Genomic DNA, 16,691 nt, shown 5'->3' with positions numbered 1-16,691 from the left:
CAAGCAGGACTTGTACAGGTATAGATAACAATATAACTAACTCCTTGAAAGGTGTTCCGAATTTAGAAGGTTTATTTCATGCCTCTCTATTCACAATGCTTTTTGACTAAGCACGAGCTGAAGGGAGTCACCTTGAACTATGAGGTTTTGGCTAAAAACTTTGAAAGTAAAACCTCCTCACACTTAGCTGAACTGGAATGCCCAGGTTGATTGTCCAGTTATTATACCAAAAGGTCTGGTTGGCAACTGAACCTGTACTTCAGAATATAACTGTTTAGCTTGCAATGAATACACTCATATTCTTTTGCTGTTTGATTTTGTTCTTCGGGGAAATATCTGGAAAAAATGGGACGGGATGAAACTCACTTCAGTCATGGGCTCTTTGATATCTTTACATATGATTTTCCTTTTTTTTCTTTTTTTGCTGAAATGGCACAGGTAGCTGAGGCCCTAATCAAGGCCATCCCATTAATGGTGATTAAGTATGATAATAAATATAATAACATGTACATGTGTAAAATATGTACATGTGTATATATGTATATGTTAATATGTATATGTGCATGTACAAGTGTTTATGTATATATATGAGTATATGAATAGATAGGTGATTCTTCATCTGTTTTCTGGTGCTTCCTCGCTGATGCAGGAAACTGCAATTAAGTATAATATATATAATAATAATAATAATAATAATATATATATATATATATATATATTTTTTTTTTTTTTTTTATTATACTTTGTCACTGTCTCTCGCGTTTGCGAGGTAGCGCAAGGAAACAGACGAAAGAAATGGCCCAACCCCCCCCCCATACACATGTATATACATACGTCCACACACGCAAATATACATACCTACACAGCTTTCCATGGTTTACCCCAGACGCTTCACATGCCTTGATTCAATCCACTGACAGCACGTCAACCCCGGTATACCACATCGCTCCAATTCACTCTATTCCTTGCCCTCCTTTCACCCTCCTGCATGTTCAGGCCCCGATCACACAAAGTCTTTTTCACTCCATCTTTCCACCTCCAATTTGGTCTCCCTCTTCTCCTCGTTCCCTCCACCTCCGACACATATATCCTCTTGGTCAATCTTTCCTCACTCATTCTCTCCATGTGCCCAAACCACTTCAAAACACCCTCTTCTGCTCTCTCAACCACGCTCTTTTTATTTCCACACATCTCTCTTACCCTTACGTTACTCACTCGATCAAACCACCTCACACCACACATTGTCCTCAAACATCTCATTTCCAGCACATCCATCCATCCATGTGCTGGAAATATATATATATATATATATATATATATATATATATATATATATATATATATATATATATATATATATATATATGTATCCTAGCCTGAACCAGGTACCAATTTTATCGACTAATTTCTAGGGGTGGATGAGCAGTTGGGTTGCCTGTGGACTGATTGCCGCAACTAGGATTTGAAGCCTATGTGCTCAACCCTGGGCGGCCCATGGATGTGTCATGGTCAGGAGCACTAACAGCTACACCACAGGACAATGTAATCCTACAAAATTTTAATTGGGCAGTCTTAAACTTTCCTTGATGGGTAATTCAGTAACATATTACACTCCCTCTCTAGAATTCTGTTAATATTTTAAATACCCAGTTGTCAAACTCCTAGAAGACTTTGGAGTTGTAAAATCAATTCCTGGCTGGTAAGGAAGTATACTGAAGAAACTGCCAGAGGACTCAACCTGATTGCCTCGAAAAGGCTGCTTCAAAGGTCCACCTGTGCATGCAGCACAGTCAGGCTTAGATACATGAAGCCCCTACTACTTAAGAGTGCAAGGATATAAAAAGCAGAAACACTAGAACTACTTTTGAGGTCTGGAGTAACAGGATCTTGAATTCACTTCTCCTCTGTGCCTTCCTCTGAAAAAATAGAATTAAACTATTTTCTCTTTTAATTACATTGACAACCACTGAAATGCTGGCTTGCTACAGCTGTTGCTAACCCTACCAATATCCAGACAGATATTATTAATAATAATTCCTTGGTTGGTGCTTGTCTGCCACCCACTTACAATGGGGATGAACTCAGGAGGAATACCACAGTTAAGATCTTTGTGAACTGCAGGTAGACTAGATTTCTATTATTACAAATCCAAGGATATTACTGTTGAGATTAATATTAGAGTCACTCCACTCACACAGGAAAATAAGAACACATCTACCCATAGCTTTCTACACAAAAATGTAGTTCATGACCATTACAACTAGAACTGGGTTTTTAAGTTTCTTGGGGCTGGTATTGTCTTCCATCTACATTCCTTTTTTTTCCCCCTAACTTCCCTCGGCTTTAACACAGCACTTTTTGTGTAGAACATTTGACTCTATGTAATCAATAAGAAGAACAGTTCCATGGATATGGCATGTTAATTTCCACAAGATGAATTCGTCACACTCTGAAAGGTTAACAAACAACCTATAGATTTAATCTTAATGCAAGTTTAACTGATCTAAAGAAGGTTTACCAGAAAGACGCAAAAGTCTGAAAATGACGGAATATGTGGGATTTGATAATGTATAACAGAAAAACAGGTAATTGTCTAAATACCTCCTCAGCACTCTTAGCTTTAAATAAAGAGTTTCTTTGTTCAGCAATGCTAGTGAAGTGTTTAGAGAATAAAACAACCTTTGAAGAGCATAATTAGAACCCAAATACTGAATGATACTAAATACTGAAATAGCTAAAGGCTCTACACTTCAGGAAAAATGAGATGCTGAAAATTATGGTACATGTACCAATACAACACAGGTGATAAATCAATAGAACTTAAAAAAAAACTACTTACCCACAGCTAGAAGCCAAAATAATATTGCAAATATATCTGCATAATTTTTTTTTTTTTTTTGCTTCTGAGAATCATTGCTCTGTGTGTGTGTGTGTGTCGTCTGTTTGTTGACACTTGGTGCCACTCTGGCGGATCTCAACCATGATTATGTCTGATATTCAGTATAGAATTAGAATACTGAAAATTAAGATAAATCAGGATGGTTTGTTATGTTCACATGTGATCTATTTTTTTTTCAATTATAATCCCTCCTTTAATCAACCCTAACTTTCTCCCTGACTTACTCCTATCGGCAAATTCAATACCTTTCAATAAATCATTATGCTCCACAATTATGCTCTGCAACAGTTGTTGTATGCCCCAAACTCTAGCATTACCCAACAAACTCACTCAATATTCAAAGCCAATAACGACGCTGAACTACTCCAACATGGTCGGCTGTGCTGGGGCAACCCACCAGGCCCGCGTGGTGACTGTCCTCTAGGGGTGTAGGTGAGGTTCACATGGCTCTGTTGATTTCTAAATGTGCCTCATATACTTAGAAGTTATTGTACCCTACATCGTCCCTATTCATCAAATCCCTCTCTACTACCAGCTTTTTATTTTAAGTTATAGAGTATTAGGTATTTCTTGAAGTTTCCTTACACTGCCATAGCAGGGAAGAGATCATATGTAACAGGTGGCGGCATCTAATTACAGCTTTACTTGTATTACTTATGGATGCTTCATCTAACTTTCCTTTGGTAAGAGATTTACCTGAATCTTTTTCCACGGTTTACTACGACCAATTGCTGTTTCCCCTGTCTGCTGCTGTGTAAATAAACTACGTTCAAGATACATTTCATTTAAAGCGCTTTCATCTAAGTTTTTAAATCCTCTAACTTAATATTTTCTTTTTATTATCATCCATAGTCTTTCAAAGAAACAATGTTATTTAGTATGTTCATAGGTAATAAGATAACAAACAAACATTTACTTTACCTTTTTCTAAAGTTCATGTCTGAAACTTCATAGAAATTTTTGTTGATTTATATAATTTTTTGGTCATATAAAGAAGTAATCTAAAGAATTAAGTTTTTGAGTTTGCAGGTAAAAAAGCACTTCCTCTGGTCTCTTTTAATGTTTGAAAGTTAGTGTATATATATATATATATATATATATATATATATATATATATATATATATATATATATATATATATATGGGTCTTTCAAGGAAACAGAATAGAATACTATGTCTATGAGCTTGCAAATAAAAAGCTAAACACTATTATCTAACAAGATATTTTAAAACGTTTTGAAATTCGATAGGATCTTTTAACTTAAATGTTTCGTCATTTTTTTTTTTTTTTCATCTTCTAAAGAGGTAAGATAAGGGTGAGGGTTTGCCTCCTTCCAGATAAAACGCCCAGCTCGTCATCCTCTCAGGCAGTGTCGTCGTAGACATTGCAGCAACCACATCTTGAGACCCATTAAGGTTAGTGTACATATGTGTATATTAACTACACCAAAATTCCAAAGGATACCATACATTTTAAGACTAAGCAACTTGCTATACAGGGATTTATAGAATTTTGAAGTGCTACAACTGAATATCTACGCCTTTTATCATTTCTTATTCAGCTCCAGCTATATTTACGAAGAATCATTATTTTTAGCGAGAAAGTCCTGAGATAGACTGGAATGGGACGATGTACACCTATTTCTGTGACCGGTCACTACGAAAATTGGCTTCAGTATCAGGAAACTTATTCCAGAAATTTACTCTATCATCTGAGTGGTGTATTTATACAGTTTTCTTGTTAACCGTCAGAGTTTAGGCCAAAGCCATCAAATTTATTATGCCAATGTTTTGTTGACGATGGGCAATTGTAAGCTGGAAGGGCAGCTCAGTATCATCAAAAATGAGAGAAATGTATGATTTAGACGTTTAGAAATTGCGGCTTATTAAGTTCTGCGGGCCGATTCAGATTTACATATCTGAATTTCACGGTCCACATGGATTTTTATGAGCCCCAGACGTGAGTGTGAAGGAAGTTCAGAAGACACACGTTTCTGACCTCATAGACACACTCTTCAACGTACCCCATGAGTGGCTTCAGCTCCCATTATTCCAACTGCTGCCATGTCTGCTCCCAACGTGGAACCAAGTCGAAAAATACTTCCCTTGGTAATGTATGCATGAAACTTGGATGGAACATTCATTTGATACTTAATAGACTATAAATAACGTCAGCCACTCAATTCCTTTTCACCATATTCGTCGGATGCCGTAATATTAAAATGGTAATTAGAATTGACGTTTATTTCTATAAAATTGCTAGTTATTATAATCCCTCGTGCGTGCTAACACTGATTCTTGATATCTTTCATATTTAAAAAAAAAAAAATAAAGTAAAGAGCCAGTGTGCAGTAAAAAGTAACACTGATTCTTGATATCTTTCATATTTGTTCAAAATGGCCATCAGATAAATTCATTATGGTTAATCATATTCTTACATTTTGGCATACGAAGTCGGTTTGCACATACTTCTAACTACCTATAGAATGACTGCCAGGTTTCTTAAGCTTTGTTTTTACTGCAGGTACAAATTTGAATAACTAAAGTACAGCTATAAAGGGCTAAGCATGCATGACCTGAACGAAAGCAATTTAAAATTTCTTGTGTATCCTTTCTTTTAGCAACCTTCTGATGCTGCCACAGTAGTCAGTCAAGTACAGTAAGGAATGCCAAGTTTCACTTCTTTTTTTTACCCATCCCAGGTCCATCCCAGTTCGAACATACACTTTTGTACCCCTTGCCTTTATTCAGACCCACTGCAGTTACTCCACCAGTCTTCAGGCACCTCACCTTGAGCCATACATTCACTGAAAACCCCTAACGATCCGGTCAACAACACTGCCACCACCTTTCTTAAGACATTCAGCTGTTATTCCATCCACTCGAGGAGCTTTATCGCACTACATCATCCTTCAGGCTTTCATCACCTCTTCTCTTTTCACCGAAATATATACCATGACTCGTTCCACGTACCATACACCTTATATTTGCTATCCTACCTGCCCTTCAAAATACTCAATGCATCATTTTTTCACCTCTACATGTTTTGCTGATTCCTGTTATTAACGCTCCCGTTTGTTCTCTTGTTCTCCTCACTGTGTTCACTCCATCTTCCATTTTCTTCTTTCTCAGCCTTCGCCCCTTTCTCTGGACCTACTTCCCTGCAGGTAAGTAGCTTATTCGCGTTCACAGAATTATGCACCCTCACTGGTCTGCACCGACCTTGATGTACACTTAAAGGAGAGAACTAAAGGTACTACTGTTCTTTCTGTCTCTGGTTTCAGTTTGAGGCCGAACCCCTATACGAGACAACTACGAGTGATGGAGAGTCCGGTGGGGCAAGCGACCTACGAGAAGCTCACGGTGATGCTTAAACCCGACATGAAGCCGGGCCAGTCCATTGATTTCTACAACAAAGAGTGCACGAACTACGAGGAGGTAGAATGCTGTTACCTTACGTACATGTCCCGTTAAATCTCTCTCTCTCTCTCTCTCTCTCTCTCTCTCTCTCTCTCTCTCTCTCTCTCTCTCTCTCTCTCTCTCTCTCTCTCTCTCTCTCTCTCTCTCTCTCTCCTATTCTTACCTACGACAAAAAAAAAGTTGAGTACGACAATAGGCAAAGAAGGGGTGAAGTGGCGATAAAGTAAGTATTTTGAAGGCCTCTTTGAAGGTGTGAGTGGTTTTTGATAGGCTGCATCACAGGTTGGGTTTTGCCATTCGGGATTTTCATCCCACTTTATCCAGCACCATGGACGTCGACCACCACTCCACCATTGGTGATCATAACAACCCTTCCAACCATCAAATTGGTGACCTACACCTTGCAGCCAGACTTTCTTATGAAGAAAAACACGCTGAAATATATATCTTACTATATTTTCTCTCGTACCGTGTTTGGTTTTCAAATTGACCTTGAAAACTGAATTCTTATTCATTATTATCCATTAATATCAGTGTTTCTTCAGTGTTTGGATATCATATTTTTACTCTGTCCTATTCCAAACTATGCAGTTATGTTTTACGATAAAAGAATGAAATAAAACTGAAATGTAGTTGTCATTCCTAATAGCTCTAGGATATGATAATATTATATATTACACTATCAGTCACCTTGTATTGCTTTTTACTACCACTTTCATGTTGCCAGATGCTGTGTCATGGAAACTACACCGGGTCTTTGATAGCAATTAATGAGGTTGAGCGGTTAGTGCCACTAGAGCAACGGGAGAGGATGCGTGTCATAGATGTGGCCGCTGGTACTGGCCGTGTTGGCCTTGATCTTCGCAAGATTGGCTTCAAGTGAGTGTGCTTCCCTGTTGGACCAATGACTCACGAAGTGGCCCGAAGATTTTTATCACCTTTTGAAATCTTTTCTCAAGGTCAAAATGATCACAGTCTTAGCTATTTATCAGGGAATTGATATACCTTTTCACGCTTGGTGAAGCACTGGTGTGGTGCTAATGAATTAATACAACTGTATGTTTATTCCTTATTGACAAACATGACTTGTAAAATCTGGTTTTGTTTCAGTTGTCTTATTATAGAGATGTAGTTCACATTATGTCATTTGGTTCATTAGTTCATTATCTTATTTACACGCGTAAGTTTTTAACTACGGAATCAGTGGCATGAATCACCCCTAATAATTACTTCCCTGCCAACTTCTGTTTATCTTCAGAATAACTGCACAACGCGACATTTATGTTGTTATGTACGATAATTCTCGTCCAGTAGTCAGTATTACAAGAAACCAGAATATTGATATGTGGTGACATTAGATATACAGCAATTCAATCTAAATGACATGCGTAATATTTATCTATAAAAAAAGAGCTTCATTTTTAAGTTGCAATCATGTTATATCAGTTGTGATAGTTCACCTAAAAGTGTAGTGATGCCATGACTCGTTTTGACCCCCACCAAACCTTTCACAGAAACATAGACGCTCTGGAACCTGCAGAAGGCATGATGAAGCTCCTCAAGGAAACCAACGCCTACACACACACGTTTCAAGAGTTCCTGGGAGTGGGTTCCTCCAGCGTGCCCCAGGGTGAGAATAACATCCCTCTCTTGTTTTATAAGAAACCCATATCTGGAAAAACAGACGACCTTTCGCTTCACCAAAAGTTAACTATAAACAAATAATTTTTTTTCTTTGTAAATGTCAGTATTTGAATATGTAATTTCAAATATTCCGTCTTAGACTTGTTTCTTAAGTCACATTGCTCTGAAATAAGACCTTCATGGGCAAAAACACCTCTGGTTATGTAGATCCCGTGGTGGAGCCAATATTGCTTATTCCACATGTGACGGTGTGGGCATGATTACAGGTACTCGAAAAAGTTAAGTGTATAAGATTAGAGATAAATACGTATCTAAGTTGTATTACAGGTTTGGGCAAGGCCCTCCCATGTATCTGATACAGGCATTCACATATTACAGGCTGGGTAAGCACCCGTCTTTGGAGACAACAAGGTAGTATATAAAGCAAGTTACGAAGGTAGGCAGAGAGAACCTGTACATAATCACCTCCGAGGTGGCGGAGCACTTAGCGTTACTGACCGACAGACACACAAACGCACGGGAGGCCCTGGGATCAAACCCGCATAGGTTTGAATCCTGGTCGCGGATAGCCGGTCCACAGTGCATCCAGCTGTTCATCATCCCCGAGGTGGGGGGGGGGGCTGGTTCATGAAATTGGTACCTGGCATGAGCTTTGTGTGTATGTGTGCGAGTATCTGTGCAAACATACGTGGGAATAAGGACAACACACATTATGCAAGGTTTTATAAAAAGACTGTGCAACGCGAGGTGAAGAACTCTCTCCCCGCAACACACATACCCTTATCACATTACTGGCTAGGTCAGACTTCAAATCATTGGCATTATGGTCTTAATTTACTATAATGAGGTTTAGAGGGTTGCGTTGAACTATGTACATTTTTTTTATATTACATAATTTACAGTTGTAACTACCTGGGATTACGTTCAGCCTGCCAGATATTATATTTGTAGTCTGTGTCACATTCTCATCCTAGCTCATATGGAATTAGGGTGTTATATTTTTTTTATCAATGGATTCTTCGAGTGTCCTCATAAGCTGAGAATTGCACTGAGCCTCCTTTTACCACATGAGATTTTTTTCTTTTTTTTTTTGTATATTAACTTTGCTAGTCTTCCTATGGTTCAGTTTTGAAGTGAAGATCTGCAGCTGGGAGTTCGAACACCAGACTGTTGCGCCATACTCGCCCGAGCTGGGTGTATTACCAGGCACAAGTAGGTCACACAACAATAGCAGAATTGTCTGATTCAGGGTAAGCCTTTGTTGGCACTTCTTGGATTCTTTGGTGAGAGAGAGACAGATCCACAAAATGGCCCGCCAAGGCTTCGCATTATTGTTTATTCAACAATAATTTGGCAGGAAAAGACAAAGCACTTTCTGTCGAGAGGTTTGCTGCTGGATAACTTGGTGTGTGTGTGTGTGTGTGTGTGTGTGTTACCTGCTTCATAGTTGCCATTTGATATTAGATAATATCTCTCAGTTGATGATTTGTCTATCTGATGCTTTACATCGTATTTTGAAGGCCTCAGGAGACGCAAAGAGCTGTTGATAAGGTGTTAAAAAAAAAAAATCAAGAACTCCAAATGAATTACCGAAAGGTATTTTTTTTTTTTCCGTAGGTACAGGAGGCAAAATATTTAGGCATGATTTTTGACGAAATATCACGATGATAACCTTACAAGGAAAGTGGTAAAGTCGCTAAACATTTTGAAAGTGGTGTCTCACTTACGCGATTGTCGGACATCAGTAATATCCTGATTATGACTGACATTATCCACAATCTTAGTATTAAAGTACGGAAAAGTCGCAATTTCATATCTTTGCTACATGAGAGTTTGTATGCAGAATCTGGCGAACTTTTTTATGAATTTAAGAGGCGAAAAAAAATGGCTTAAATATACACCATCCAACCTTATTTAAAAGACTCTTTGGTTGTTAAGAGGGATGAGGTGTCTGATCATAATCCAAATTTCTCAAAACTTTTAAAAAGTAAAGATGATAAAATCATTAATTTCAGTTTCTTGGTTCCTGTGATCTAACATTGCAAGGTCAGTAAACAAACGTAATGCAGCAAGTGTTGTCCTGCAAGAATATCATCCAAGGTTCATTTCTAATTCAGTCCTAAGATTCTCTGAGGTGTCTTGGGACGTCCGAGGGTGTTTGAGTCCTCCCAGGAACGCGCACGGATTTAAGATAGTCAGTCCCAAGCCTGTCAAGATGTCCACTCACGTCGTCTGACAGATGATACCACGTCTGTGGCTGTTAGGAGAGAAGAGAAAAATCCTGGCATTATTTGAAAGCAATATGTTGAGCAGGGATGAATGCAACAACTTCATGTTTTGCTTGACCTAATGCACAACTTTCCTTTCCATGCAAGCCCCCCATCCCCTTCCCTCTCCCTTCCGGGAAGGGTCCGTGTGTTCCTGTGCCTGTTTTGTTTTGTTAGTGACGTGTTGCCTCTCCCGGCCAGGCGCGTATGACATGGTGACGATGGTCGGAGGTTTAGGCGGCGGCCACGTCCCCGTGTCTGGCGTAGACGACCTCATCCGCTTCGCTAAGCCAGGTACGACCACCATCAATCCTTCATTGACCCAGGTACGACCACCATCAGTCTTCACTGACCCAGGTACGACCACCATCGTCCTTCACTAAGCCAGGTACGACCACCAGCAGTCCTTCACTGACCCAGGTACGACCACCAGCAGTCCTTCACTGACCCAGGTACGACCACAATCAGTCTTCACTGACCCAGGTACGACCACCATCAGTCCTTCACTGACCCAGGTACGACCACCATCAGTCCTTCACTGACCCAGGTACGACCACCATCAGTCCTTCACTGACCCAGGTACGACCACTATCAGTCTTCACTGACCCAGGTACGACCACTATCAGTCTTCACTGAGCCCGGTACGACCACCATCGTTCTTCAGCAATCCAGGTACGACCACCACCACCGTGGGTCGTCACTAAGCCAGGTAGGATTGACCATCATTGCTCAGTCTCCGTAGTCAATGTGGCACCATCGGGTGGTTACGGTCGCAGCACTGCGTCACACAATGGACAACAGCAGCCCCGCAGAATCGACGCCCCTTTGGGGTGCACGTGAGGGTGTATGGTGGAACGATGTGGGGGGGGGGGCGGTTACATATCAGGTTACAGAGATGGGGGTTACGTATCAGGTTACAGAGGGGGGGTTACATATCAGGTTACAGAGATGGGGGTTACGTATCAGGTTACAGAGGGGGGGTTACATGTCAGGTTACAGAGAGGGGGGAGGGGGGGTTACATGTCATGTTGTCATGTTGTAAGTGTGGGAAGGGTAGGTACACGTCAGGTTACACTGGGGTACATGTGAGCTTGTGTTGATGTTTCTTAGGAAGAGGTCACGCCATTCCACTCGGCTAAACACACACACACACACACACACACACACACACACACACACACTGTGACTGACCACTTGACAGTCATGATACCACCCCATCCAGCCCACCTACTCAACTTAGCCAAGCAAATGAATCTACACAATTTACAGGAAAGCAGACTTAGCTCCACTGTACCACTACACCAACTACAGGAAAGCAGGCAGACTCAGCTCTACTGTACCACTACATAAACTACAGAAAAGCAGACTTTACTGTACCACTACATAAACTACAGGAAAGCAGACTTAACTCTACTGAGCCTCTACATAAACTACAGGAAAGCAGACTAACTACTGTACCACTGCACCAACTACAGGAAAGCAGACTAACTACTGTACCACTACACCAACTACAGGAAAGCAGACTAACTACTGTACCACTACACCAACTACAGGAAAGCAGACCAGTTCTACTGTACCATTACACAAAATACAGGAACGCAGGCTAACTCTGCTGTACCACTGCACACTACAGGAAAATATAAGTCTACTGTGCCACAGTACGTAGAGACAAGGTTCCACAAGGTTAGGTTATAGATGAAATCTCATTCCTAGATCATGGACTCCCACATTTCATCAGCATCTCCAACCACGCGAGGGAAAAAAAAAAAAACACATACCACAAGGACACGGAAAGAGATGCAACCTAAATTTCTCTCCAGAAGTTACACGAGACACCAGCTCAGATGCTATGCCACTCATCCATCAACAGAAATCAGAGAGCAAATCCCCAAACCTCTAGATAACGAAGTCACACCTCTTATCACTGAAAGATAAACGGGGAAAGAAATGGCACACTCCCTCTTCAACACAGTGAATCACTCGACCCGCAGTCACGAACTCTGGTGCACGTTGAAGAAAAACCCGCTCGTATCACACCAGTCCAACCCCGACTCCTGAAGTACTCCTAACCCCCTCCTCGCCCGCGGTAGCCTATCTCCCAAAAGAGCACACAAACCCACTTCGTGAAACACCGCTCGAAACTCAGCCACAGACCAACCTCACCCCTAAACCAGAAAGTCACGACGATCTACACATAATAATCCATCCAGAAACACCACCCACTCATCCTTCACTCCCACTGGTACGACCTTTAAAGCTAAAACCTTGAAGAACTCCTCCAGCCACAGGCCCCGACAGCACATCGAACTTTCACATTAAACAAGCATTTCCAGATATATCCAGCCACACCTGGATCCACAACAAAATCCTCAGCGTCAGGAAACCTGCCAACATAATTCTGTGGAAGACTTAAGCAACATAAATATAGCATTAGAACACGGCAAGAATCAAGTGCTTTGTTTAATCATGTTAAAAATTACAACTATTGTATTCACTGGAGTAACGCTAATTTATTTATTAACCGTAACTCCTTTACCGCGAGAAATATCACTGAATCTTCTGCTATCATGTACACAAAGAATTGTAACATTAACACTATTGAAGGTTTATACAATCTGGATAGCTTTATCTTTGGCAAAATTTTCAAACAGTTCCCTTTCCTGTCCACATTATAATATCGTATGACAGGCATAATGCCAGACCCGAACACCACCATCCGGTAACACTTGTTTACCAATGGCGTCTTGGCTACGTCTCTTCCTTATATATCAACTGACTGTTCCACGTCTTCCATCTCATTCTTGTGTCTCCCCTGACGATGTGATCATTACACGAAAGTGCACTTGGGAACTTACCGTGTTTCATTTTCCTCGTGGTTGCCAGCATATATATATATATATATATATACATATATATATATATATATATATATATATATATATATATATATATATATATATATATATATATATATGCATGTGTGTATGTATATACAATCATTCATAATCTTCCAGGAGCTCTTGTGATAATTGTGACGCGAGTGGAGTTTATGGAGATCGTGGAGTATAAGGGAAGACTGGAGCCACACATGGACAGCCTGGAGACGCGGGGACTCTGGCGTAAGGTAAGGCCAAAGAATCCGATTCAATATTTAGTCAAACTGTTCTGTTTACGGAAATGGTAGACAAGATGTTTTGGTTGGTTTCTGGATCAGGGTGGAGTATTTCGGGTATTTCTGCCTAGCAGGAGACATGGCATAGGTAAGAGAATGCCCCAGTCATGGCTATTGTGCATGAGAGGTGAAATGATAGATATGAGAAAGAAAAATGCTAGGAGAATTGATATGATCTCAGGGGTTAGTAGACCCATCTCTTAGAAATGGAAAGGTTGTAGGGGAAGGGAAAGATGGGAGTGAAATCCGCAACTTCGATATGGGGAAGGAGATGTCAGAACAGACACTCCCCGAGGGTTTGGTCTCCACACAAAGGTTATGTGGGGAAACTGCAGTCAGATATGCGCAGCAAGTCTTACCCATTGAGTCCGGGTCACGCGCCGACCGCTCACGGGGGCACTGACCTTCAACAATACCTCTAGAATAGAGAGTGTGAAGCAATGTCCCCGTAGATGGAAAGTGATGGATACAGAGAAGTGATACCAGGGGAATTGGGTTGACGGTATTTTTTCATGCCTTTCAAGCAGACGGATGGAGACGCTCTCTCGGTGTATGGTAGCAGTACCTCATACTGAGATGATAAAAAATAAAAAGGCCCTTGTAGAAAAAAAGATATTTTACCATCTACTCTACCTCTGGTGACGAGGGGGATATCGCAAGTGACATGTATCCCTGGTGCTGGTGAGAGTTCATACATGATACATATGTGTTCAAGGGGTTGGCAATAAGGGGGATGTGAGGTTACAGCACGAATCTTAATCACCAGGGAAAAAAAAAGAAAAAAAAAAAGATTGTTCAGACACGACATGACCATCAAGACATTTCTTCTTTTTATAGGTAACTAAGAAGGTGGTGCCCAATTACTTCCATGGTAAGGATGGACTCGTCTTCATTTACCGCGTCTTGTGAGGGTCGCTAAGCCTTCCTCTTCTGACTCTGCCACTTGCAGATGCGGCATTAGTCTCCGCCACCTCCTGCAGACATACCCCAAAACGTTATCCCGTCTTAGATAACCAAAGAAAAATGGTAAAATGTTTGAAGATATTCCCCAAGATACGCAATGATTAAGTTGATCTTAGGATATACTTCATGTAACTGATGGTAAGATAGCCTTACAATATCCTGCATGTAACTGATAGTAAGATTAGCTTTAGAATATCGTGCATGTAGCTGATGGTTACATGGTCTTAGAATATCGTGCTTGTAGCTGATGGTTACATAGAATATCGTGCATGTAGCTTATGGTTACATAGGCTTAGAATATTGTGCTTGTAGCTGATGGTTACATAGGCTTAACATATCTTGCATGTAATTAATGATAAAATAGCCTTAGAATATCTTGCGTGTAAGTGATGGTAGAGAGCCCCAGAATATCTTGTAAACAATGGTAAGATAGCTGTAGACTACCTCGCATGTGAATGATGGTATGATAGTCTTAGGATATCTTGAATGTAACATGAATTATCGTAGCTGTAATTTTAGAATATCTTGTATGCAACTGATGGTGAGATAGCATTGAATTATTGCATGTAACTGATGGTAAGATAGCATTGAATTATTGCATGTAACTGATGGTAAGATAGCATTGCATTATTGCATGTAACTGATGGTAAGATAGCATTGAATTATTGCATGTAACTGATAGTAAGATAGCATTGAATTATTGCATGTAACTGATGGTAAGATAGCATTGAATTATTGCATGTAACTGATGGTAAGATAGCATTGAATTATTGCATGTAACTGATGGTAAGATAGCCGTAGAATATCTTCAATGTAATCAATGGTAAGGAAGTGTAGGTTAGCCTCAGAGTATCTTTAATGTAAGCAATGGTAGGAAGGATGTACATGTAAATGATGATAGGATAGCCTAGCATTCAAAAGATTTTTTTTTTCGATTGCTGATGTAATGATTACAGTTACATTTAACTGTGTCATGACACAAGAAGTTATTATCAGTGGCACTAATAACAGTCAGTCAGGCTTTGATTCTTTGTCATTATTAACCTTATTCCTGCAACGGATAGAACTGTGGAAGTGAGTCATGGGTGGGTGAGGTGGGGCGAACGGTTTTGAAATACTGGGAAATGTGTGGAAAGAGAGGTTGTCATCTGGAAGGGCGAAAATGGGTAATTTTGAGGTTATAGTAGTCCCAACTGCGTTGTATGGCTGCGAGTCATGGGTTATAATAGATGAGGATGTACTACGGAGGGTGGATGTGTTGGAAGCGAAATGTTGGAGGACAACATGTGGTGCGAAGTGGTTTGATCAAGTAAGAAAAGGGTTATAGAGAGATGTGGTAACAAAAAAGAGTACGTTCAGAGAGTTGAAAAGGGTACGCTTAAATGGTTTGGATATATGGAGAGAATGAGTGAGGAAAGGTTGACCGAGAATATATTTGTAGGAAGTGGAGCGGAAAAGAAGGGGTAGACCAAACTGGAGATGAAAGGATGGAGTGAAAATACAATATCGGTGATCGAGGCCTGAACATGCAGGAGGGTGAAAAGTGTTACGGAATAGAGTGAATTGAAGCGAAGTGGTATACAGGAAGCGACGTGCTGTCAGTAAATTAAACCAGGGAATGTGAAGCGGCCGGGCGTAAACATTGAAAGGTTTGTGGAATTTAGTTGTGGATTATGGTCTATTGTGTGCATTGCACATGACAGCTAAAGAATGGGTTTGAGCGAATATGTCCTGTTTACATCTGCTCTTGGCGCTAACTCACTAATGCAGGAAACGGCGGCGGGTAACAATAGCTGGCTGGATGGTGAGGTTAATAATTATCATAGACGAGTTTGCTTCATTTATTGATATTGTCTAATTCTTAATTTGATGAAAATATGTAGTAGCCTTAGTTTTCTCATATATGTCATCGGTGGTATCAAGGAGACCCAGTATGAAAAAGAATTAATTCGACAAAAATAACATTTTCTCTAATGATACAATCTTCCCATTTTCAATAAAGAAGTAAACACCAATACCGTGTAGTGGAATTGCATCATGTCCGACGTCTTCTCAAAAGGCAGAGTTTGATCATTTCATGCCATATAATGGTGAAGAGAGACATGTGTGCACTTGTGACTAACTTCTAAGAAATGTTCAGTAGGTATGGAATGTTGTAGAAAAAGAAAAATCGTAACAAGTTTTGGATTTAAGGGAGCGGCGCAGTTGCTTCCTTTGCTAAACATAAAAAGAGAGCATCATGTGAGTTCATTGAACTCCAAATCCGTCCTAGCATATTTTATTTGATATTCTAACACCGTCCTACTGTATCTGACAATGTTCCGTC

The 16,691-nt window shown here is 40.2% G+C and overlaps 1 protein-coding gene and 1 long non-coding RNA gene across 2 annotated transcripts; both read left to right on the top strand.

Annotated features, from left to right (window-relative positions):
* Positions 1–4,202: 4,202 nt before the first annotated feature.
* Positions 4,203–15,391, top strand: LOC139751007 (methyltransferase-like protein 27). Its single transcript, XM_071666072.1, has 7 exons — positions 4,203–4,315; positions 6,184–6,337; positions 7,047–7,198; positions 7,834–7,949; positions 10,432–10,524; positions 13,245–13,354; positions 14,240–15,391. The coding sequence occupies exons 2-7, from the start codon at positions 6,221–6,223 to the stop codon at positions 14,309–14,311; spliced, it is 660 nt and encodes a 219-aa protein (XP_071522173.1). The 5' UTR covers positions 4,203–4,315; positions 6,184–6,220; the 3' UTR covers positions 14,312–15,391.
* Positions 10,524–13,191, top strand: LOC139751009 (uncharacterized). Its single transcript, XR_011713259.1, has 2 exons — positions 10,524–10,650; positions 10,714–13,191. It is a non-coding gene; the product is annotated as an uncharacterized lncRNA (long non-coding RNA).
* Positions 15,392–16,691: the final 1,300 nt, after the last annotated feature.

The sequence above is a fragment of the Panulirus ornatus genome, chromosome 10 (genome assembly GCF_036320965.1).
Source record: "Panulirus ornatus isolate Po-2019 chromosome 10, ASM3632096v1, whole genome shotgun sequence".
In the NCBI taxonomy this organism is placed as follows: Eukaryota; Metazoa; Arthropoda; class Malacostraca; order Decapoda; family Palinuridae; genus Panulirus; species Panulirus ornatus.
This window is presented reverse-complemented; position numbering and strand designations above follow the sequence as displayed.

Excerpts from the sequence above, each read along its gene's own strand:
- LOC139751007 (XM_071666072.1), top strand. The coding sequence starts at position 6,221 with ATGGAGAGTCCGGTGGGGCAAGCGACCTACGAGAAGCTCACGGTGATG. Across the intron at positions 6,338-7,046 it reads AGTGCACGAACTACGAGGAG|ATGCTGTGTCATGGAAACTA; the intron begins GTAGAATGCTGT and ends TCATGTTGCCAG. Across the intron at positions 7,199-7,833 it reads CTTCGCAAGATTGGCTTCAA|AAACATAGACGCTCTGGAAC; the intron begins GTGAGTGTGCTT and ends AACCTTTCACAG.